Source organism: Sebastes umbrosus, chromosome 5, assembly GCF_015220745.1.
Source record: "Sebastes umbrosus isolate fSebUmb1 chromosome 5, fSebUmb1.pri, whole genome shotgun sequence".
NCBI lineage: Eukaryota > Metazoa > Chordata > Actinopteri > Perciformes > Sebastidae > Sebastes > Sebastes umbrosus.
The window spans coordinates 5,298,572-5,324,235 of NC_051273.1; the positions used below are offsets into that span (position 1 = coordinate 5,298,572).

The 25,664-nt window shown below is 40.5% G+C and overlaps 1 protein-coding gene across 3 annotated transcripts in view; it reads right to left on the bottom strand.

Annotated features, from left to right (window-relative positions):
* The window catches only part of pde4cb (phosphodiesterase 4C, cAMP-specific b), a 117,519-nt gene that overhangs the window by 81,032 nt on the left and 10,823 nt on the right, over window positions 1–25,664 (bottom strand). The window contains exon 1 of one of the 3 annotated variants that reach the window (XM_037770923.1): window positions 9,867–10,204. In XM_037770923.1, the coding sequence (XP_037626851.1) occupies window positions 9,867–10,075 (209 nt within the window). In that variant the 5' untranslated portion in view covers window positions 10,076–10,204. Of the gene's footprint in view, window positions 1–9,866; window positions 10,205–15,910; window positions 16,114–25,664 lie in introns of those variants that run through there. The other 2 variants (XM_037770925.1, XM_037770922.1) reach the window with 2 other exon arrangements.

Genomic DNA, 25,664 nt, shown 5'->3' on the forward strand with positions numbered 1-25,664 from the left:
TTCTGTTCCCCACCCCTCTGCTAACCTAGTGGGGAACCCTTTATGTGATTATCCCTGGAAAACAGATGGGCTCCATAGCAACGGGTGTAATTTTTCACCATCCCGGCGTAAGAAGGGCTTTCGAAGCAGGCCGTTCCTGTTTCAAGTTGACCATTGGTTCAGATCACACTTTCCTTTCTCACTACTCGCAGCCTGGGAGTGCAGCCACTCGGAATGAATGACCACACTGCAGACGTTACAGCACGAGAACATCCTGTAGCCGAAAGGCCACCAGTTCATTCCTTTTAAGAGCCGACATGCCTCCATCACCAGCAACGTGTTCTTGAAGTGTCCTTGAAGTGTCCTTGAAGTGTCCTTGAGCAAGACAGTGAATATCTATTTGATAATTCATTGTAATTCAACATGGAGAGCAGCCTTCAGTCTATACCAATGCCTGAAAGGCAATTTACTTTGTAGTGTGTATCTGCCCTGCTGCCAGCTCATTCTGTGATATTTATGAGTCTGTCAGCGTTCCCCAGGTTACACACAACATACAGAAATGGGTGCAGATTAAAGTGGAATTGAAACGTTCAACCAAGTTAAGCTGGTTTACTAAATGGATTTCCACTCTAGTGAACAATTACATCACAAACATGACAAATGTAAGCATTTAAAAGAAAAAGAAGCTTTGATTCATCTTTCGTCGCAAGAGCGCCGCCATGTTGTAGTACTCTAGCCTGTGACGTCACAAGAATGGTTGGATCAGCTGAGATACACAGATACAACGGTAGAAACCATGAAAGACGGAGACTGATGAGACACAGGACAGAAGAAAACAAAAGAGGGGACACTTTTGTGTTGTTCCTGGATGTAAAGATGAGTTTTACATTTTAAACCAAGGACAAAACAATCCATTTCATAAACTGACGCTGATACAGAGATCAGTAGTGTTACTGCAGCACTGGCGGGCGGGCGGACGGGTATAAGCTCTGTGCAAAGCAGCGGAACAAAAACACCAACACATCTCCGATAATATGAAAATAATGCACTTTGCGTGCCTAGTCTGATAGTCTGTAGATATGTAACTTATAAACAAGATATATTTTAATAAAATACAGTTACCAACAGGATACAGTAGAGCACTGAAGCTGTTTCCATGCCGACAAGCGCTTGTGTCTACCTGTCTATTCACCTGAGGAGCGCAGAGACCCGCTAATCCCAGCGGGATGTCAGTTGAGTAGGCGGTCCTTCGCAAAGATCCGATCTCAATGCGTCCTCAATGCGTCTCGAGTGCGTTCACGCCTGTCCACTTGTGATTCGATCACTGAGGACGCATGTTAATACCAGGTCTGAACAGGGCCTAAATGACCAACTATCTAACTCAGTTATACTCCCAAGCCGACGCCCACACGGACCGACTCGGTGGGCTGCTGTCAGTGCCAGCTCCGAGCGGTGTGGACGGGGAGCCCCAGTCGTCGCACCGTGGTGTTCGTCGGCTATTATTAATAAGAAAATAACAGTTCAAACTTACAGTTTAAGAAAACAGGTTTCTCCACATTAGATCAGGATAACATGTCAAACCATCTATGCTGGCCATAACTAGGTATCATAATAAAGATGTAATGCTATAAAACAGAGGCGGATTCATAAACATTCATGTTTCATATCGGGTCTTACATCCATTTTCTGCACCTGTATTGAGGATGATTTATATTTAACACTGATCTGAGTCATCTGGGATGATACACAATCAGAGGCATTTTGGGACAAAAAAAGAAAGATGTGTCAAGCGAAGAATAAAAGCAGTGCCAGTGGTGTCGTTGGTGGCTCTAATGCTGGCTGACTCATTGCTCTTACTCCTACCTACAGCTCCACTTGCTTGTTTGCGTTTCCACCGTCATCATTCAATGTTGGGCAGTCAGCGCAGACGGCATTCACACTGGCACAGCTCTAGATAGTGTCTGGAAATAACCGACGTGATATAAGGGGTGCCTGTGAGGGTGAAGGAAAGCCTCGACTGGACAGGGTGTGTGTTTTTTTTATGTCCGTTCAACTCTACAAAGGCTCGTGTCAGTGAAGTCAGACCATCCATTTGTATTTGTATTTAGAATTTGTTTTCACACATTGACAGTGACAAAAACACACATCCACACAAATACTGTATCATCTCACTGCCAGATTCTCTCTTTCCCTGTCAGTACATGTATATTCTCCTATTTCATTATGATTTAATGCATTTTCTTCATGAAATCTGAGGTTGGATACTTATCAAATCGATGTGGCTGCATTGAGAACAGTCAGATTAGAATTTTATATGGAATTTGTATTGAATATTTATCATTTTTACTGTGTGACACTAAGGGATATCTTTGTCTCATTCATGTAGTTTGCATTCATTTATTTTCTCTGTTTAATTTCAGGCTAAATAGCATGCAAACGTTTTTATTCTATCTCTACCATCTCATTTGTACTTCATCACGATGATTAAAGTAGGTTTAGGCACATTTCATGCTCTATTTAAATGTTTTGCACAGATCTGATCTTTTCATCTCGACTGTTTAAATGCATGTTAGGAAGTTATCCATATGTAACATCAGTGTGAAACAATCTCTGCCCTGAAGAGATCTACCCACAAATTCAAAGCGATAAAAATGTTTTGTACATGACCTGTGTGTAGATATTCAACCAAAGAAAATTAAATTAATATATTGTAACACATTCAGTCACTGAAATTAATGAAATTGCAGCATTCAGCTGTTGAGGGTGAGAGGTGACAAAGACACAAAAGCAAGTGTCACATCCTGACACTTGGTGTGTGACAAAAACAAAACATTTATCTAATCTGATTCTCACTGTTCTCATTGCAGTCACATGAAATGATAATGCGTCAGACCATTTCCTATTCCAGAGAAGGTTAAATGCCAAGAACAGACACACTGTGTGGCATGTTTATCTTTAGAGTCGTTCTTTCTTGTCAAAGACATAAGTTATGCAAACCAAAAAATGTCACCCAAAAAACACTAATGCTATATTCTTGATGATCAGACAGTAATCACAGTGGGATAAAAAACTGCATAAACTTTGTAAACAAGTAGCACCGTGGTAGCTTGATGGTTGAGGCGCACACCACATAACTGCAATGTCCGGTTTGATTTCAGCATGTCAACCCCCTCCCCCCTTCTCTCTCTCCCCATGTTTTCAGCTGTCAAAAATAAAGGTAAAAATAGCAAAGAAAAAAAATCGCTCTTAAATTTGTAAACAAAGCCAAGATGCAATGAACATCTGCCAAAGAAGTTGCAAAGGAAGAACGTAAACACACACTGGACAACAAAATCCACTTGTAAAAACCATCTAAATGGAAATAAACTACCCCTTGCATATCTAAGCAGGGAGTTCAGATAAGTCTGACAGAACATATCAAAATAGACGAGCCATGCGAGGTGTTTACCGTCTATTTTAAAGCATGTATAAATTACAAGAGGAAGTAAAGGAGAAATTTCCCTGTGTTAGCCTAAGACACGAGCTGTCAAGTGTAAACATAATCCAGGTCCATCGCAATACACAAACCAAATACTGTACAAGACGTATGTTAATGCTATTACTGATGTAAACCATACTGTGGAGTCCATGCTTCACTCGTGTCAAGACTTGCCAAGAGAGAAGAAACAATTGTCTTGGTGATTATCTGCTCAGTGCGCTATGAGGGGGCAAAAACAGCACTTCAGCTGGTGTGCGAAATGCCTCTGAGGTGAGACGAGCCGCAGCATCGCTTGTTGACAGTAAGCGGTGTCTGGGGAGCAGAGCTGAACTGACAGCGGTTTTCATGCCTGTTCAACTGAGCCAATCACAAAGATGTTTTATTAGCTTTTACATTTCAAACTTTTCTCTTTCTTTCTTGAGGGAAACACACAGACACTGTCCAAATGTGGAGGGTCAGTGTTTGCCACTAACATACTGTACTATAGGACACATAAACATGATGATGTGATGTGAGGCTGTGTTTGTCTAAAATCTTGTTAAGATGGAAAGAATCAGAGTTAAAACTACCAAGGCAATAAATCTCTACCCAGAAAGCTAGATAATAATGTCCCGCAAAATTAGTTTCCACAAAATTGGAGAAAGTACATTTTGAACCAAGACTTATGTCACTGTAATAAAATATCCATTTTATTGCTTTCTCCTTTTCTCTACTTCTTTCTCTTTTCAGTAGGGATGCACAATATATATCGGGCCCCATAAATTATCGGTTGATAATGGGAAATTTATATTATTATATACTATTCCAATGATTAAATTATAGCCAATAAATGATCGGCTGATAATATAAAGCGAAATTGCTTTTATTGACTTAACAAGCGCAGCATCTACACACCCCGATACAGTACCTGGCAGTATGCACCTTTAAAGTTGGCTTGCGATCAGCCAAACCCAGAGAAGAAGAAGAAGAAGAAAAAGCGCAGCACGCAGACTAGTAGGGCTGCTACGGATCTCAAAAGCTGTTTGGATCGTATCATGGTTTTGAGGCGCGAATTGGATCAGCAGAAAAAAAGAACGCATTAATGCCGATCTCCTGTTACTTCACACTATGATGGGTAAACTGTGTAATTAATCCACGGTTCACTTGTGTGCCGAACCGCGGGGTGGGGGTGATCTTTACCGATCACGGATCAACTACAGTCCGTTACACCACTACTGATTAGAGAGCCAAATATGTCGTTGCCAGTGTGGACAAGTTTTCACAGTTTCAGAGGAAGACAACACGATTGCGAATATTAAATTATCCATTTTTGCTCACTGCATCTTAGCATTTCTTAGCATTTCTTTCCCTCAGGTGTGCATAACCTACAGGTTATAAACTTATCGGCCATGAGAAGCAGGTAATTATATGTTATCGGTATCGGCTGAAAAAAACCCATATCATTTGTCAAATTAAGAACAGTAAAATAACACAAAAAACGAGGCAAGGCACAAACAACGGCCATCAATCTCTTCCCTGGCAGTGCTCGTGTACAAACAAGTAATGAATGACACACTGAAGCAGAGGGAGTCTGACCCTCTGTCAGCCTGACTGATGAGGTTTACAAAGCAGTTTAGTGTTAGCTAAACCATCACTCACATCTTCTCCATCATCCCTCAAAGGGCACGGAGTACAATATACAGCCAAGCCTGAAGAATATGGTAGGAAGCCTCCGCAGGAAACACACTCAATCACAGTGCGTTATTTCAAGGGCTTTTAATCCAAAACACCTGCCAGGACCATGATTAAAATTACAGCCTTCTTTTTGTTACATGTTGGGAATCTGATTAATTTCAATAATCGACTAAATCAAGTAATTATTCTGTACCTGTATGATTTCTGAACTTGCAATAACAGGTACTTGCATGGTTTTGTCCCCAAGGATATGGGTTATTGGGTGCAATTTATTCCTCAACAGCCACCACCATCTCAGTGCTGTGTCCACTACAAGAGCTAATTGGAGCGTGGGCAAACTGACTGAGTTGACAGGCTACAAACGTCACTGGAAATCTATGTTTCTAACACCACAGACACTTTTGCAGGTCCATCAGTAGAAACTCTATTGTGCAGATGTGCATTTTTCAAGTAGGGATGCACTGATCCGACTTTTTCAGTCCCGAGACCGATAGCGATACCTGGGCTTTGGGTATCGGCCGATACAGAATTCCGATCTGATACCAGGGTTTAATTAATAAGCTGTATGCCTCACTGTGTGGAAGTGACTGGATCATTATTATGTGTAAGGAAACATCAGGCTTGACTTAAACATTGCTTTCCTACCTTTCTAAAACAAAATGTAACAAATAAATACATAGATATAAATTTACTGAATTGTTATTTATCATTACAATAATAAATCTTTCGGAATTATTTCGGAAAAAATATGAACGGTAGTTAAAGCTGCAGTGCGTAGAAATCCGGAAAACGCAAAATCCTGCATCCCCTCGAGCTGCTCTCTCCTCTCTCCGCTCTCCCCTCTCTGTCCGAAGCCCCTCCCCCCACACGAGAACGGGCATATGCACGCGCTTCATACGTGCTCGCTACATCTGAGGAGGCTACCGCAGCGAGCTACACATTACCTTCTAAGGACATCAACAGTTTGGACTGTCTTTTTGAAAGTCTGTCTTTCTTTTTTTTGGGTTGTTTTGAGGTGTAGGCAGTTGCTGCCAATGCTGGAATAGCAAGCTTTCCAGTAGGTTGTTCCGCCATTGACCGAGTCTTTCACTATCTGCAGAGACCAGACGTGAACGCGCATCTCCTTTTGTGGAACAGCCAATAGGAACGCTCTCTCTGAAATGCCCTGTGATTGGTCAAAGTCTGCCGTCACGGGCAAGATTTTCTAAAGCCTGTAAACAGAGCCATGAGGAGGTGCAGAGGTGTAGTTTTCTCTCAGATCACTTGAATTACAATATGCTGAAAGGTTATTATGGAATTTTTGCCAAATTATGCCAAAATATTGTTGCCTACTGCCACTTTAATAGCGAGAGAGAAATATTTTTTTGATCCCGTTATAATTGCGCCATGAATCACACATATGATGTTTGTCAATTTCAAATATAATTTTGCAAGTCAAGAAAGTTGCAGTTTGTTGTAAAACTGTTGAAGTAGAAGACTGTAAAAATACATAATTAGAAAGTCTACACACCCAAAAGTCACATAGTGACTCTTTCGTTGAAGCTACGATGACTGTGTTTCATACTGTGATGTACTCACATGAGCAACTGGTCTCGCTCGTTCTTTCTCTTCCCGGCTGATAAAAAGACCAGGAGTCGCTGGATAAAACACATCAGGTCAGATAACGTTTCATTTGTGCGTGGAACATCGCCAAGTCAGCTAGCTAACTAGTTTTGGTGACGTACATGGTGCGGGACAAAAAAATTATTTCACTGAGCGGTTTCACACAAAACTAAATGATACTACGACAAACAGACTTTCTTAACTTCAGAATCTATCTATCTATCTATCTTATCTTTTAAATTGACAGGCATCACGTGTGATTCATGGCGCAATTCAAATGGGATTTTTTTTTTTTTTATGTCTCTCGATTTTTTCCAAAATAAGGTCCCATGGTGGTCCACCAGAAGGGGAGGGACTTGGCCTCTCTATTGGGAACATGAAGGTTCACATGATAACACACTGGTTGAGAAAGAAAACAAATTCCTCACGATCAAAGATTCGTATTCTTCCTATTGTGCTCCATTCAAATAGAGAAAAAAATAAAGTGTAATGGTCTAATTTGTTGCATTTCCAGAGAGCCAACTCAGAAAAACCAAGGCAGAAAACCTTGGTCAGCTTGAGGATTTTTCCAGCAGGTGTTAATGAAAGCTTTTAACAAACTTGACTGCCGATTTATGATTCAATATCTATGTAATGACATTTAGGGGAGTGATCAGAACCTTGTCAATTATATGACTCTGTTGTTACAGCTCAATCTAATAATTAACTAATATTTTAACAACCAGTACTTCAGCAACCCCCTGACATTCATCATCTATTTATGTCAGAGGCATTAAGAGGTTTTGATGGAAAACAACACAGAAGAGGCAGAGACTACGGCATTACAACAACCAGCAGAGATAGACGACCCATGCTACATCTTGTAACTATGAAAATCAATAACATCTAGACATTTATCATTGCAATAGACGTTAGTGTCACCTAAACAGGGTATATGGAGGTAGATTGGAGATGTTTGGTGGTAATTTATACAGGTTTATGTGTGGGGATTGGTGTAAATTATGTACAAATCCCGAATAATTTAACACATGCGTAATACGTATACAGAACTCTAAACTCTGTCAAACAGTAAATACCTCATACTTGTGCAATAATTATTTTTTATTAGTGAAATAGCTACACTATTTATACACAGTTTTTAATTGCACTGATCCGGAGAAGTACTCCAAACATGTGTATCATGTGGGGAACGAATGGGTACTGTGAATGTTGTGAATGTTATGTGTAAAATGGAGGAATGAATGCGTATTGTAGGACCCCCAGACCCTCCGCTTTGGTTTTGAAATTCCTCCTTTTTTTGAGGTCTCAAGATTGGCAAGTATGCAAAACAACCACATTTGAAGGTATTTCCTCGAACAGAGCCTTCAACAAAACGTGGTACACACAGCACAAATGGCCAGTGATGGGGCCGATCTGGGCCAAAATGCCAGGGCCGATTTTTTGTCCCAGTCCAGCCCTGGTCACAGGCATTAAGAGATTTTGATGGAAAGCAACACAGAGGAGGCAGAGACTATCGCATTAAAACAGCCAGCAGAGATAGATGACCCAGGCTACATCTTGTAACTATGAAAATCAACAACATCTAGACATTTATCATTGCAATAGACGTTAGTGTCACCTAAACAGGGTATATGGAGGTATATTGGAGATGTTTGGTGGTAATTTATACAGTTTTATGTGGTGCAAATGATGTACAAATCCTGAATAACTTAACACATACTGTTTCATATGCTTCTGTGGGTTGTAATTAAGCAGACTTATTAAATAACTGTATCTTTGTCAGTCTTATCAGACTTTACCATAACCTTGGTTTATGTTTCCATCCTTCTAAATTGTCAAATTAATGCACCCTTTCTGCATATTCAACATGTCACGATATTGAAGAATAGATGGGGAGCAGTCATGGTGAGCTACACTAATAACAGTAATTCAGCAAACTGTGACGTCACGAGTAACAAATGTCGTCATCAACCGTTTCTCCAGTTGATCCGTTGAATCCGTTAGTTAGCTAGAAGTTTGGGACTTCTTCTCTCTGTATCTCCAGAAAGCTAACTTAACTTCACAGAACAACTAAGCCGACTTTTTTTCTCGTAAAGTCATGACTGTTTTCTCGTAAAGTTATGACTTTATTCTCGTAATATTACGACTTTTTTTATCGTAAAGTTAGGACGTTATTCTCGTAATATTACAATTTTTTTTCCTGTGAAGTTATGACTTTATTCTCGTAATATTACGACTTTTTTTTCCTCGTAAAGTTATGACTTTATTCTAGAAATATTACGACTTCTTTTCTCGTAGAGCTATGACTTTATTCTCGTAATATTACGACTTTTTTTCGCGTTATATTATGACCTTATTCTTGTAAAGTTATGACTTTATTCTCGTAATATTACTTTTTTTCTTGTAAAGTTATGACTTTATTCTCGTAATATAACGACTTTTTTTCTCGTAAAGTCATGACCTTATTCTCGTAAAGTTATGACTTTATTCTCGTAATATTACGACTTTTTTTCTTGTAAAGTTATGACTTTATTCTCGTAATATTACGACTTTTTCTCGTAAAGTTATGACTTTATTCTCGTAATATTACGACTTTTTTTCTTGTAAAGTTATGACTTTATTCTTGTAATGTAACGACTTTGTTTCTCGTAAAGTTATGACTTTATTCTCGTAATATTACGACTTTTTTTCTTGTAAAGTTATGAGTTTATTCTTGTAATGTAACGACTTTGTTTCTCGTAAAGTTATGAGTTTATTCTCGTAATATTACGACTTTTTTCTGGTAATATTCTGACTTTATTCTGTAAATCTCAGATGTTTTTTCCCTCAATGTGGCCTTAATACTCCGTAGTAAATTGTCTCTTTGGCCCTCACTGCATTAGACTTATATACTATATACTTAGACTATAGACTGTGTTACCTTCATCACAATGATCAAATGTTTTGTGGCTCCAGACAGATTTATTTTATTTTTCTTTGCCTAAAATGTCTCTTTTGATAGTACAGGTTGCTGACCCCTGCTCTAAACTTCTCTGTATCTTCATAAAGCTAACTAAACTTCAGAGAACAATGAAGCCTGATTTAACACTTGGTGAGTTTAGACCCTTTCAGAGAGGAGGTAAAGCTGGTTTACCGTCTCAGCGGAGAGGGCCAGGACATGCGGGGTTTCCTCAGCCCCGGTCTGAGCTTCTCCAGGGTCCGGTTGCGGCACAGGTAGCGCTCGTTGTCCGAGTTGAAGCGCTGCTTGATCCGGATGTGAGTCCTGGGCTGCCGCCACAGATGTTTGGGCGGCTTGGCGAGCCCCGCTCCCTCTCTGCTCAGCGTGGTAACGTTACTCTCCATCTTACAGTGGTAGCAGTTTGTTTAATGTTGTTTTAAAGAAGAAGTGTTGAAGAACCGTTGAGAGAAACGGTCGGTCTGTCAGTTAGAGGAGGAAACCCCGCGCGCTTCAACCGTTAGAGGACAGAGTGCTGCGCGCGCGGCATGGTGGTGGTGCGCTGCTGTCCACGAGCCGGAGTGCTGAAAACGACTCTCAGCCTCTCAGTCACACTACTCTCTCTCTCTCGCTCTCTCTCTCTCTCTCTCTCTCTCTCTCCTCCTTTATCTATCCTTTTATAGTCGCATCTCCTGCTCTCCATCATTATTACAGTCCACACACCACATACAACCACATCATCCTTTTTTATCCATCATTCTCTTTTAAAAACATCATCTTTTTATCCATCACCCTATTACACACTCTTCAATCATTTTTTTTAGCTCATCTCATTCTTTTACTTCTATCTATCTATCTATCTTCTATTTATATTTATTTTACTTTATTTTATGTTATTCTTTTTAATCTTGCCTTAATTTCACATACAACCACATCATCCTTTTTTATCCATCATTCTCTTTTAAAAACATCATCTTTTTTATCCATCTATATATATATATATATATACTGGAAAAACAAAGTTCGGAAACTTGTGTTTGGTGGATTATTTCTCTGTTGTTACAATGCTAATTGGCATTGTATTTTACGTGGTTGGAAAGCCTGTTTATTTACCTTCACAATGATGTCCAACTTGTAAGGATCATGCATTTGTGGGATGAGCAGCACAGCTGATTATGTGGGTAGCGCCCAAGAAAAATTTGCCAAAATGCTCTGCCAATGGTAAACAGTGTATTCTCATGAGGCTACCAGGAAGCCTGCAATGACTGCCCTTCACCGTCAGGCCTGTTTGCGCTGGTGTCGACAACACAGACAATGGAACCTGAACATGTGGGGGAATGTCATGTTCAGTGATGAGTCTAGGTTTTGTCTGCCTAAGTTGGATGGCAGGGTCAAAGTATGGAGACGACGTGGAGAACGCTATGCTGATTGTTGCGCCGATGGAGTAACAGCTTTTGGTGGGGGCAGTGTCATGGTGTGGGGCGGCATCTCCCTCACTGGCAAAACAAGGCTTGTCATCATTGAAGGCCATCTCAATGCAGTGAGATATCGGGATGAGATTCTGCAGCCAGTGGCGATCCCATATCTCCACAATCTGGGACCTAACTTCATCCTCCAAGATGACAACACTCACCCCCACAGAGCCAGGGTTATCACAGACTACCTCCACAATGTGGGAGTAGAGAGAATGGAACGGCCTGCCAAGAGTCCAGACCTCAACCCAATTCAACACTTGTGGGATCAGCTTGGGCGTTAGAGTGACCAACACAACCTCGTTGGCTGACCTGCAACGAATCCTGGTTGAGGAATGGAACGCCATCCCACAGCAATGTGTGACCAGGTTGGTGACCAGCATGAGGAGGAGGTGCCAGGCTGTTGTGGCTGCGTATGAATCTTCCACCCGCTACTGAGGCTCCTGACCTATTGTATTAAATGAATAAAGTGTAAAATAGCCAATATGTCTTGTTTGTTCCTTGTTACTGATAGAGAGTTCAATCATCCAATCCACCAAACAACTCAAAACAAGAGTCAATACCAACAGGAGAATACACTGTCTACCATTGGCGGAGCATTTTGGCAAATTTTTCTTGGGCGCTACCTGCATAATCAGCTGTGCTGCTCATTCCACAAATGCATGATCCTTAGAAGTTGGACATCGTTGTGAAGGTAAATAAACAGGCTTTCCAACGATGTAAAATACAATGCCAATTAGCATTATAACAACAGAGAAATAATCCACCAAACACAAGTTTCCGAACTTTCTTTTCCCAGTTTATATATTTATATATATATATATATATATATATATATATATTAAAAAAAGAAAGAAAAAAAAAAAAAAAAAAAAACTCAACTGGCCATGCTGCCTCAACACCAACTGGGCTCCTCCTCCATCTCCTCTCTCCTCCCTCCAATGATTGTCTATGGACAGAAAAGGACTGAAGCCCTGAGCTATCAAACCAGGCTCAAGAATTTACGACTACGACTCCATCATTATCTTTCACTCTGCTTCTCTACGTCAGTTGTCTTCCTGCTCTCTCCATCTGTTTCTCATAACGGTCAAGCTGCCAATCATCAGTATTCAGCAAAACAAACAGTAGCCCACACACAGTGTTTCATCTGCAATCTGTCTGTATTATCTTTCCTCTGGTAGAACAACACTTCTTTTTAGTGAGCAATTAGTCAATTGACATACATTTAAAAGACAAACAATTTTGACTATTCTTTCAAGTCAGTCATGAGGGGAAATAATATGTAGTTATAGTTTCTTAAATGTAAGGATTTGCTGCTTCTCTTTGGTTTAGAGCTTCAGTAGGCAGAATGTTTTTGGCATCATTGTGCAAAAAATCCATAATAACCTTTCAGCATATTGTAATTCAAGTGTTCTGAGAGAAAACTAGACTTCTGCACCTCCTCATGGCTCTGTTTTCAGACTTTAAAAAATCTAGCCCATGACATGATGCTTTGACCAATCACAGGTCATTTCAGAGAGCGTTCAGTAACAAAATATTGATTCATATTTGATCAGTGCTGCCTAGTTTGACTGTCTGATCAGAGTTCACAAGTGATTGACAGCTGCTCAGAGACGGCAGGCTCCAGCTCGGATCTGATTGGTTGTTTTCCTCCAGTCTGGTCTGTGAAATCTTGCAGATGACATTAGGAGCACCGGAGGACACAGAGGAACATGACTTTTCTCAGATTATCTGTCTCATGCACACCTGTCACGATATAGTGACCGTTTCATAAAAATAACTTTTTTTTTAAATCATATTTGCTCCATTTCTACCCACTGCAGCTTTAATAGAGTGCTACAGGAATGAGTCGTAAAACCCCAAAATTAGTAAGTTAGTATTTTAGCGGTTCCCTCGTCTGGAAGTCAGTGGGTTTTTAGTTAGATGCCTGAAATAAGGTCTGTGGTTAGAAAATGGACAAGATGAAGAAAGCAAGTCATATAGGGCACTGGAAAATTCAATTAATGTTCTTCACCCCGATAATCCACTCATTATTAATACTTTCCAGGGAGTCCAGAGTAAATAAACTAAAATCAAACAGTCTGATGATAAAGTGTACTCGTGTCAAGATTTCAGTTTATATTTAAAAGCCTGAGGTCTCGTTTGTTGGCTTGCAAACCTGATTAAAATTGATTTCAGATATACCATATGACACGGAAGTCCACTATTGAATGCAGCACTTTTGGCTACAGCAATGTGGATCCCACCTCTCAAAAGTCGTGCTGAATTTGTGCAACTATTATGTAAGGGATAATGAACAGCGAGCCAGTTATTGTTTTGAAAGAATCCCCGACAGGGCGATGCTGTTGGGGGATTCTTTCACAACAATGACCCGCTAGCTGTTCATTATCCCACTTATTACACGGCTACTTATTGAAGAAATCAATACTTTTAACACAAAAACGGTCCACCAGAGTACGACATCAGAGCTGCGCCCATAGCAACGGTCTGCTATACATAGCAGCGGTCTGCTATACATAGCAATGGTCTGTTATACAGAAATTACAGAGCGCAGAATGGCGTGATTGACCAATCAGAATCGAGTATTCAACACGGCCTTGTAATAAGGGGCTGATAATAGAGACTGGAGATATTCTGATACCATTTTTTTCTTCCCGATACCGATTCCGATACCTGAACTTGCGGTATCCTCCGATACGAGAGCCGATACGATACCAGCATGATAAATATAATATCTTTGTCGCTTTTGGTCTACCTTTGTGGAATTTATCTTGTCGTTGGAAAGCGGTTTCGAATATTTGCTGCAGCGGTTCATCCTTGTTTTTCCCCCCCTTTGCCTGGGTGAAGTTTCCATGCTCTTTCGCGTGAAAGAGCATGACTCGTTGCATGTGTTTTCAAATGTTTTAAAAGATTTTTGGTGTTGAAATTGACAAGACTAGTGCCACCCCTCAAAACCGAAGCCTTACATTGTGTACATATTGACATTTTACTTTGTTGTATTTTCCACTGTGAAATATAGCTAAATGGCTGACATTTTCCTCGCTCTGACTACCGTTGCTGTGACAATCTCCACTAGCACCACACTGTTGTTGTTTGCTATCGTGCTGCTTTTTTTTTTAATTTAATGGGTATCCTAGAGTACATTCATTACTTTCTGGAAGATCTGGTTTCATGCCATGACAATTAAATTCAGCTTCATTAGTATGACAGAAAAGCAACATAGGCAGTCACCAAGCCTTGTTTTCATCAGCCTGATGGAACAATATGGGCTATACCATTAGCTAGCAAGCTGTTTATCCAAAAAGCGTTTAAAAATATCATTATTATATTATGTTCACCTTTCTATCATTAATTTCTGGACAGCACACAGAGATACAGAGATACAGAGATAGGAAAAGACCCACACACACAACGGTGACCTTTCAGTGACAGGCCTCTTCCTGTTGCTGCAATTACCAGGTATGTTGTAAAAGGAAGAGGGCTTTCATTATCACCTGAAACCCTAAACACATTTCACCCTTCTTCATGTGTGTGTGTGTGATTGTGTGTGTGTGTGTGTGTGATTGTGTGTGTGTGTGTGTGTGTGTGTGTGTATATATACTGTATGTGTGTGCAGAGCTGTTAACCTCACTATCACTCAGAAAACTTCAGTTGACCAGACAGAAACCCAGCTGTTTCCTCGGTGTCCACCTGCACTGACCCAAACACTGAGATACACCAAAGAGACCCAGAGCTAATGAGCAGATAGGTGACTCTGCCCGCTGACCTTAGAGAGAGGAAGGGAAAGAAAGAAAGAAAGAAAGAAAGAAAGGAAGAAGGCTTCTGTAATCGGAAAAAGTTAAATTACTGGATTTTCATGGGTGTACATTACAAGCATTTTTTGCTTATTTTCCATCAATCAAATATTCTGGCAAAAGCGTCAGGTTGCGTCTAAAATTACATACTAACATGCTATTTAGTACGCAAAAACAGCATGTGAGATATTTTAGTATGAAACCAATAGTAATCAAATTGCAAACTATTTCCGGTGAAATATTATAGTATGCAACGCTGGACACTACAGCAGCATAAACATCCCATAATGCAATGAGGTAGTGACGAGAACGTCTCTGTAACATCAATAACGCTTCAATTTAACTGTAAGTATGTGATTTTAATTAGCTAGGTGTAGTATATCTTAAGTAATTCAGACTTTGATTCTCACAAACCTTCGGTTTGTTCACATGAGGTTGGCACGGGTTACCATGGTTACACGTCTACAACCAGCAAGCAGGCTTTAAGGAAGTGACGACGTAAATTACTGCTCAGTGCGTCCGAAAACATACATACTACTGTTTATTCACACAAAAGTAGATGAACGATAGTACACCTGTTGAGTGTGTAGCGCAAAGCGTGTGATTTCGGACAAAGCCTTAGTGTTGAGCTAGACACACATCATTGGTATCGCCTTGGTGAGGTAGGCCAACAGATGCTCCAAATCAAAACACACCAGAACAACAACTCCCAAGACGAATTACAACAACACAAAAACATCCATCCGTTTCAGAAGAAAATATGCTGCATGAGCATCAACAGGCAGCATTTAAAAAGCTCTTAAAGAATGTCGGAGTGGTACCAACAGTCAATTATAAAAGCATAAGAACCAACCGCATGAGCACTTAATCTCCATACTACATATACCAACCACCATAAACACAGCAATGCAGAGCAGCAAGAGCAGCTTTCATTCTGTTTAATTATCTAATAGAAAGAAAGAAGTGTGTCACTGACCTGTGCTCATCATGACTGGCCAGTGCTCGTCTGTACAGCATTTCCAGTTGGTCTAGAGGCAGACCGTGTGCTGCAGACAGCCGCCGGTTGTCGTTTGGGGGCTCCTGGCAGGAGTTTCTCCTCCACAGAGGAGGCAGCAGCAGCGGCCCGGAGAAACGTCGCCGCACCGCCTGGTTGACCGCAGGCAGAGACTCCCGACGACCCTGAGAGAACGGGAGAAAGAGCACAAGGGTCCAAAAGGTCAGTGTCATCGAAGCACAAGACAGCGAGACATTTTTATTTCATGTATTGCTGCAGTGTATGAATATAGACATATAGCTTCAATAAAATAAGAAAATACACTCAGTTGACAGTTTCTTAAATATACCTAATTAAAACAAATAATAATAATAATACAAAAGTGCAATAAATCCTGCCTTCATAAAGGTTATAATGGTGTTTATTCAACTTAATGGTCATTTTGGAGGCTGCAGTTTGTTTGAAGTTCTGTTTAATTGCATTACATTATCCTGAGAGGTGTTTCTAATATGCCAACCTGATTTATATCAATGAGGTACTCTAAATAGCAGACACACCTCTCGGTATAATGCAATACAATTCAACAGCTTTTTCTAGCAGCATGGCTCTAGGGATGACAATGTCAGTCTGTCGGTTGGTGGATATGCACAATATATTTTGTACAGACATTCACGGTTCTCAGACAATTTCAATGTGTCCAATATTTTTGTGTATGACCAAATACCTGTATGACATTTACATCAGTCTCAACTTTACTTGTGTTTTGTGGAAAAGCATTAACTAGATATTAGACACACCACAGCCCATGCACCCAAAAACATTCTCACTCCAAACACAAACAACGCAGCTTGATCAGTGGCCCTACGCTTCAAACTATTACGCTCTATAGGAACCCCTCTAACATCAGTTCTGGACGTGTCAGGTAAGGCTTGTGAGCTTCCACTCGTTACATGCATAGTGTCTTTTCAAAATAAATTTCAGTTTTCACAGGAAATGTACAAATAGTATGTAAATAGGGCACCAGCTGCACGCGGTGGGACACTAGCACGCAGAACATTTTCTAGCATGTCACATTTTTTCTCTATTTAAGGGCATCCATTAGTGCACTGCATCTCCTTTTCTCCACAGGAAGGGCACCTGAGGCCACTTTATCATGTATTATCTACCATAAGGCATCCAAGAGGGCACTTTTGCTGCGTTTCTTTTGAACATTGGAGCAACTACATGGTTAGGTTTAGGAAAAGATCATGGTTTAGGTTAAAATAAGTATGCTTGTTATGTTAAATAAGCACAGAAGTTGCATAACAAAACAGAAGTAAAAATAAGTCGCTGACTTGGTTTCACACGGGACACGAACAGCGGTCTCCTGGGTGAAAGTCCTGTGTTTCTTCTTCTCCTCCTCTTCCTCCTCCTCCTTTTCTGCTCTGACTGTCTAATAATATACATTGTAACTAGAATGGCACTCTGAGAGCGCAGCCCTACGCCCCCCCCTCTCCGTTCAGCTTGCGCCATCATCCACGTGTATTTTTGTTTATGTTGAGATCAGCTGTACGTAGGGGACCATCGTAAAACACTTCATTCAAACTGGACAGAAACAAAATAAAACACACCTAAACTGTCGTTGTTACTGTTTCCAACAATCACCAAGTGTGCTTTGGTCAAACTCAACTTTAATTTAACCGAGTTTAATGTGAAAAAAAACACAGAATCTACAGGTGTCCCTCCCTCCCCCCATCCCCTGCTCTCTCTCTCTCTCTGAAGGAAGAAGGCGGGATCATGCGTCATCAACGCGTCATCAGTTACACTGCGCATGTGTTATACCCAGAGGTCTTAATGTTCTGGCTGATCATAATGCTTAAAAAAATTCCTGAATCCAGACCATGATCCAGATCGCCACCAAAATCCAACGGATTCATTGTACCACACCCCACCCCTCCAAAAAATGTCATTCAAATCCATCATGGACTTTTGGAGTAATCCTCCAAACAGACAAACCAACAAACCAACAAACCAACGCTGGTGAAAACATTACCTCCTTCCTAGGCCTTCGGCCTTGGCGGAGGTAATTAGTTGAAAGCCCGGTGCGCCCAATACAGATGCTAAAGGGTGAATCGGTACGTCAGTGAGAGTGATGCAGCAGACAATGCCATTGTCAACTTTGGAAACCACGACTCTGTTCATTGAGCAGTGCCAACAATGGCATTCTGCCAGCTAATTGCTCAGCTCGCATAGCTCACAACACCTGCAAGCACGCCCGCGACCAGCTGTCAGTTGCTTTAAAGATCTACATCATGTCATATAAGGACTTCTCTCTGGCTGTGCAAAAGGACAAAGGACAGCTTGAATCAGTCAAGAGCAGCAAAAAAATATCCATGGAATAATAACCTTGGTGAGTCATGATGCCCCGCTTTTCCTCTTTTGCATTTGAAATGATTTAGTTTTTTCTGAAATGGTCCAAATTGTGATTTGTTTGATCATTTATTTTGAGGTTTATTCACATAAGCTTACATGCTGATACTAAATAATAATAAAGATGTACAGTATATCATTATAGATGTGTTTCATACAGTATGGATGCACAATATACCCATCAAGTATGTTGTGCACTTCAATTAAGTGAATAACTGAAATTACTCAGAACTGCATTAATACGAAATTAGAGATGAGACTTTAATGTCCCACAGAAATGATGAAGTATCATCTAATCAGTTACAATCACCATATGTTTGCATATCATCACTGTTGATGCATGAATATATTATGTACACATATGATTTAATAGTCCAAATGAATCAAACTAAATGCTAAAATTATTTAACTGTCTCAATTTTAAATAGTTCAACAAATAACTCAGAGAATAGATACAGAATTTACATGTATTAGTCCTCAGACGTGCGCCTGATCTGCCCTGTGGGTATTGCAGGCGTAGCACAAACACTTGTCACATCTGACACTAAGCAAGTACTTTGTTTGTCTCCTATCCTGACCATTACATCCGCTTTTTTTGCATGTTCCCCCTGCAAATCTATTTAATAACCGTTGATGCACTGTAATTGCCGATTGCAGCGGTGAAAGACGACAAGTGGAGAGACAGCAGCTTTGTCTGGTTGACAAACATCACCATGGCAAATCCAAAGTGAGATACTGCCTGTGTGTGTTGGTGTAAAAAGTGCATCACCAAGACGACTCCTTGTCATTAAAAAGTGTCAAATGAGATTGAGGTATAGCCCCAAAAATCCATGTTCATTTTGGCCCAGGCCCCGGCAGCTCAAAGCCCGTTTCTATGTCATTTGTGCTTCAGCAGTTTGCAGAGTTGTCACCTGGTGAGAGGTGTTCAGAGAGAAGTGATGGGTATTGATCTGCCATCCTATGGCTCATTCCATCAAAAACCAAACATGTCATGACCGGCCTGAAGCTACAATACACACCTGTCATCTCTGACAGTCTTTGTCTCTGGTGCTATTGGATATCGATACAACTTTTTCCTGTGGCTCTAAAGATTTTGAAAGATCTGGTTTTCTCTGATCTGGTTATTTTCTCCCAGTCAGTGCAAACAAAGGATTTTAACATGTGTGTGTGTTGGATATTAAGCCCCACAAACTTGGAGTTGATGCATCTAAAGGTTGTGTTATGCTTGAAAAGAAGTAGTTTGTATATGTGTAGTGTTGTCCGACCTTGTCGGAAATCAGAAGTGTTTATACCAAGCAGCAACCTCCATGCTGAAGTGGCAAAATCTGCAGTTTATCAAAAGGCAACTTGAGGTTGGCTCCAAAAGCGAGTAAATCCCCCATAGACACTTATGTTAAAATACCATATTTTACAGCAGAAATAAAGATGTTTACAGCTTGGTACAAAAAATGGTTTTGGTCTTTATAGTTAACTTCCCTGGTCATGACAACTGTACGTGGGATGAATTTATATAAAACTCACCCTGTTAATTTATATTAAGGCTTAAAGTTTGGCATAATGAGGGCGCTTTGAGGGACAGGTGGGTGCTATAGCAGGTCTCTAGCTGCTAGCTGTCTGCTCTGCTGCGTCACCCAGCCCGCCTCAGCTCCACCACCGATCCACCTCTTTTCCATTTTTGGAATCCATTTTTGGATTGACCGAGATTTAGGATGTGTCATCACTGCCAAGATGGCGACAGCTGGAGCCACCAACTTTGAGTTTCACAACAGCTGTTCAGAAACCTATGGGTGATGTCACAAAGACTACGACCATATACAGTGGTTTCCATTGGATTTTGGATTATTGCAGAAAATAAGCTCTGTGGAAAACACACATTTATGATACTTACAGGTTTTGTTCAACAAGATAATCTTCACTTATGAACACCACTTTTATGATTTTTGATGTGTAAATGCAATTGCCAGAAGTAAAAAGCTAACAATGGGCTATAAACAAACTACACCATGGATGAGCGCGAGTATACACAACAAGGCTGTAAAGGCGAATGAGTCGGCGTGATGACGTTTAGTCGCTCATTTAACCTCAATAGCAACTGCCTTTTTTAAGACACAAAAACACTTCAAAATCCATGAGTGGGGTATTTATTGACGTATTTTATGTTGCAGAAGAAAAACGTTAAAATCTCTTCAGCTTGTGTTAACTACAGACCTTATTTCAGGCATCTAACTAAAAACACGTTAAAAAACCATTAACTTCCAGACAAGGGAACCAGAAGTGCTAAAATGCTAACTAATTTCCAGGTTTTAGGACTCATCCCAGTAGCGCTTTATTTTATACAGTCTATGGTTCATACCTGATCCGAACGGCCCTTCTTGAAGGCGGGGTGAAAAGCTGGTGGTCATCAAGAAGGGGGAGACACGATATTGTTTAAATATGGGGAAAATGGCATACATTTGTCAAATGTTCAGCAGTGAAGATTTACTTATTTAGATTTCTAGAGGCCTCAGTTTCAGTCTGACTTTGGTTGGAACTATTTTTAATACGAGGATGTTTCACTGCAGGTTCACGATCTTCTCTCTCATGTAGCCAATCAGCTGTCACAACTCTATTCTCCCTGAAGTCTTTGGCTTTTTACACGATCACAAGTATAAAGGTGAATCGATAGAGCCGTGGATATGAGGTCTCTCTAATCCTCTACCTCGATTACAGAAAGCGGGTCTCTTGTTTGCATAACATTTTTAAAAATGAGCTTTCTGGAGTATCAGACCGTAACCCGGTTACTCAGGTGCATGTAAACACATTGCTGGTTTCAGGTCGACACATATAAAAATAACTTACTCTTTTATACCACACTGGTTTGTGTGGTACAGGTGTTTTTCTATTTTCTGGCACACTGACTGAATATTTGTGTCAAAACAAAGCCAGTAATACCATCACTACTGGATTAACATTAGTTTTATTTATTGCTGCTGTTTTTCAAACACATTTTGTGACATTTTCACCTGACAACAGCACCTTTCTGGTTTCCTTCAACATGTTGTTTTTTTAGCTGAATGACACATTTCCCTCCAGCGAATCAGCAGCAGAGAGGAAGCAGCTGGCTGTCTTATCACCTGGCGGATCTCCTGCCATGTAGCACGCAGGAAGTGAGAATGAGATTGAGGCAGCAACGCTGGTGTGTGATCAGAAGGGACAGCAGGTGCTCTGCCTCTAAAACACCAATGAGCTGATGGGACGCGTCCTCGCCACACTTCTCCATTAATCAGGAGTGTTTCAACGCTTGTGACTCATCCTCTCTCCCGAAGTTCTTGTCGTATTTTCAACACAATGTGGCAGGACACAGTAGGAATCAAACCCCAAACCTCAACTTCATCAGTGCTCAAGTCACGGAGCAGTGGCTCATCACGGCTCAGTTCAGTACAGATGAATGTGTCGTGAACAATAGCATCGATACGAACCTTAAACTGCCGACATGCTAAACTGAGATGGGAACATGGTGACAATTATACCTGCTTTGCATTAGCGTGTTAGAATCGTCATTGTGAGCATGATAGCATGCTAACATTAGCAAACACTACTGTAGCCTACGCAAGTCGCCTCACAGTGCAACATGTCGTCATACAACGGTTCGTAGGATATCTTAAGAAAAGTTATTCCTCAATTTTTATGCATTTTTCTACGATTGTCCAGAAACATGTGACGCACGTGTCAATTCCCGCTACAGTCTTTTCAAATTAAACTTTCGTCTTCACAGGAAACAACTTGGTTAAGCAACAAAACTACTTAGTTTTAGGTTTTAAAGATTGTGGTTTGGGTTGAAATAACACAAAAAGTGGTGTAGCTTAAGTACGGAAGTTACGTTTGTAAAGCTACGTTTACAAAGCACAAACAAAGTGGAATTAACGTGATTCCAATTGAAATGCGTTTCTGTTTATCACTATGAAACAGATCTGAAGTATTTAGGTTGAATGGGTTTTAGACTACTAATAGTTCCAATGGCATCTAAGAGTACAAAAGGTAGTAAGCTAAGCATATGCTTAATCGGTGTTACTATTATGAGGGGTCCTTGGATAACTTTCTCCTGGCACCAAAATGTTTGATAACCGCTGATGTAACAGAAGGTCTACAATCTGCCGCATCATATAAAGTTTAGTTCAGTTGGAGCCTCTCTAGCAAGTCTCGTTCTTAATTTCTTTCTCCATTATGACAGTTTTTTATTTTTCATCTCAGATTTATGGTCTGATTAATCTTGCTCTCTGCTAATTCAGTCTCTCAACCTCTTGATCTAATTTTTTTGCAAATTAGTCGATGAGCCTGTTGTGTAAATGTGGCAATTGCTTAACTGCAGTTAATCAAAGATCCTTGTGATTTGGCTCTAGAGTAGAAAATTGCTGTCATAATTAAGCCTTTTGTGCTCAGAATAAACAAGTTGATGAGTGTCAGAAGGGTGTTTCGCCTCATCAGGGGAGCGGAGAGCTTAATATTTAGGATCTGTATGTTGTCTGTTACCGATGGCTGAAGCCTGTCTGCTCCCCACAGCGGGGTTTTTCTTCTAGAATCAGGCGTCTTGGTCAAAATATAAAAAGGAAAGTGTGGATGATTTAAGCCATCCAAGGTATTAGTGTGTGTGTGTGTGTTGAATGCCAATGGTGGCAGCTGAGACATCTTGCTGCTCTGACCACAATCCAACATGCATCTAAAGTTTAACGCCACAGGTATTCCACAATCCACTACCCTGCACAGCATATACACACTTATCTAGACACTTCCAATGCATAAAACGCAGGTATACATATGCTTACAGATAAAGACTGCACACATACAGTGCACTATTGCTCTACTACACACACACACACACACTCATAAACACATAGAGAGAGAAGCTGTGACTTTTAACAGCGTCATGATGTGATCAGAGAGCATTTCATTAGGACACGTTGATCCTTCATGAGATCAATCAAAGCCTCCGCTGTTTTCCTAATTGGGAAATGAATATTAATTCATCCTAACGGTGAGGGGAGCGGTGCTGGATAAAGCTTTCCACTGTGGAAGGAGTGATGTGTAACGTATGTGAGCATATAACAACATCCAGCCAGAAGAAGCCTGTTCCTTTGATGCAGAGCTGGAAACATCCACCTGTATGTATAATGACACCTGGGGGTGCAAAGAGTGTGATTAGCGTCGCTCCATAAATAGAGCCAGTCTCCAATCAACCCTCTACCTCTCTCTGTAGGCGTGTGTGTGCCATGATTAAGTCTGCAGGCAGACAGAAACAGAATGTTTTCATGAAAGATGGAGGTTTTGCACTCAAAAAGTTAACTTATAGAGCAGCCGGGGGTAAATCTGTGGGGGTTTATGGTTACATGTGTGTCAACTATTGACTGTATATGAGAAGTGAACGTAGTGAACCCACTGGTTTGTGCACTGCCGTTTTGAAGTCTCGAATTCAGGAATTCAATTGTTGCCATGTTGTTTTTTTTTGCAACCAGAAGTGACACGAGAGGGTGGAGCTAAGTACAACCGAACGCTGAATAAGACATTTTTAGCCGACCAAAAATGTTCATGAACTGAAAACATACTGTAAAAGGGTTAGAGTTACATTTAAACCAAAGGCCGCCTAGAAAAATCCAATCACAAGGTAGCCACGCCCTGAAGCATACCCTGCTTAATGGTCAATTTGACTCTTAATGGGACCATAATTTACTAAATGAACATCATGTTGTATTTAAGAAGACTTGAAACTAGCGATTGAGACCATAAACTCATGTGTACGTTTACTGAGTTAATAAATCAAGTGAGAAGTAGGGTCATTTTCTCACAGACTTCTTTTTGCAACCAGAGGAGTCGCCCCCTGCTGGCTATTAGAAAGAATGCAGGTTTAAGGCACTTCAGCATTGGCTTCACTTCTCAGCCCCGCAGGTTGCCCACTGGCGTCAGCTCAGTTAGCTAAACTTTTCTGTGATAATAAATATAAAAAGGCTGAGACTGAGTAACTCTGCTGCATCCAACCGGAATGAAAATGGGTTCCCTGGGTACCCACGAGTCTCCCCTTTACAGACGTGCCCACTTTATGATAATCACATACAGTTTGGGGCAAGTCATAGTCAAGTCAGCACACTGACACACTGACAGCTGTTGTTGTCTGTTGGGCTGCAGTTTACCATGTTATGATTTGAGCATTTTTTTTTATACTAAATGCAGTACCTGTGAGGGTTTCTGGACCATATGTTTCATTGTTTTGTGTTGTTAATTGATTTCCAATAATAAATATAAACATACATTTGCATAAAACAAGCATATTTGCCCAATCCCATGTTGATAAGAGAATTAAATAATTGACAAATCTCCCTTTAAGGTAAATTTTGAACAAAAAACAATCTCGATTAATCGCAATTAAATATTTTGATCGACTGACAGCCCTAGTTTTTATGCACTTTAGAGCTTCCTTAAAATTAGAATTTAGAAGGATGTTAAACAGTATAGTCTCTAATGAAGGAGAATGTCTTCTTGCAGACATGAACAGCTCAGACAACAAGGCACTGACACTGAAGCCACATCCACAAAGAGGGAATTCAACTCTCTCTTTTCCACAGGAAATGTTGTTTCAGAAGCTTTTTTCCACTGAAAATGCAACTTTCTTAAAACACTCTGAGTGGATTTGACTTCAGATCACTGACTTGTGCTTTGTTGCGCATGATAGCAAAGGCATGTGCATTTAAAGTAGATATTTTTGGAAAAACTTGTGTCTAAAGTTATGCTTTCAGAAATGGTGTCCCTTAGACACTAAGAAGCAAAAATATTTCTTAGAGTGCATTCGGTCTCAGTAAAGGAACATCCTTAGGCATTATCCTGCTTCAGTAACATCTCAAACCCATTTTCTTATTATGTTAGTTATGAATTTAACAGTAAATGCTTGAAACAAAAAAAATTATAACAGTCTCCGTTCAATAATTAAAGTATCTAATCATTAATTAACCAGTGTATAAGAACTCCTGTTGGTAATTTGCCAGGAAGTTGAATGTACTACTGTAACCTTTGGACCTTCTATGGTCGCCTCCAGCTTTTCAAGAACAACTGACGTGACTCTGACTAGTTCATGATCAGACACGCATCGTGACGGTGTATGCATGTGTATGTGTGCATGTGTCCCCTGTGTCTTTATTAACTGCAAAGAAAGCCCTGAAGTAAAGATAAAACTTTTATGGCCGTGAGGTAATCCAAGTCCTAACCCAGTCATCATAAGACAGAGAGTCACGACGTGACGCACAGCTGCAGAGTCACACTGAGGTTCAGATCATACGTAGGAATTATCATAAGGCAAGTGGGA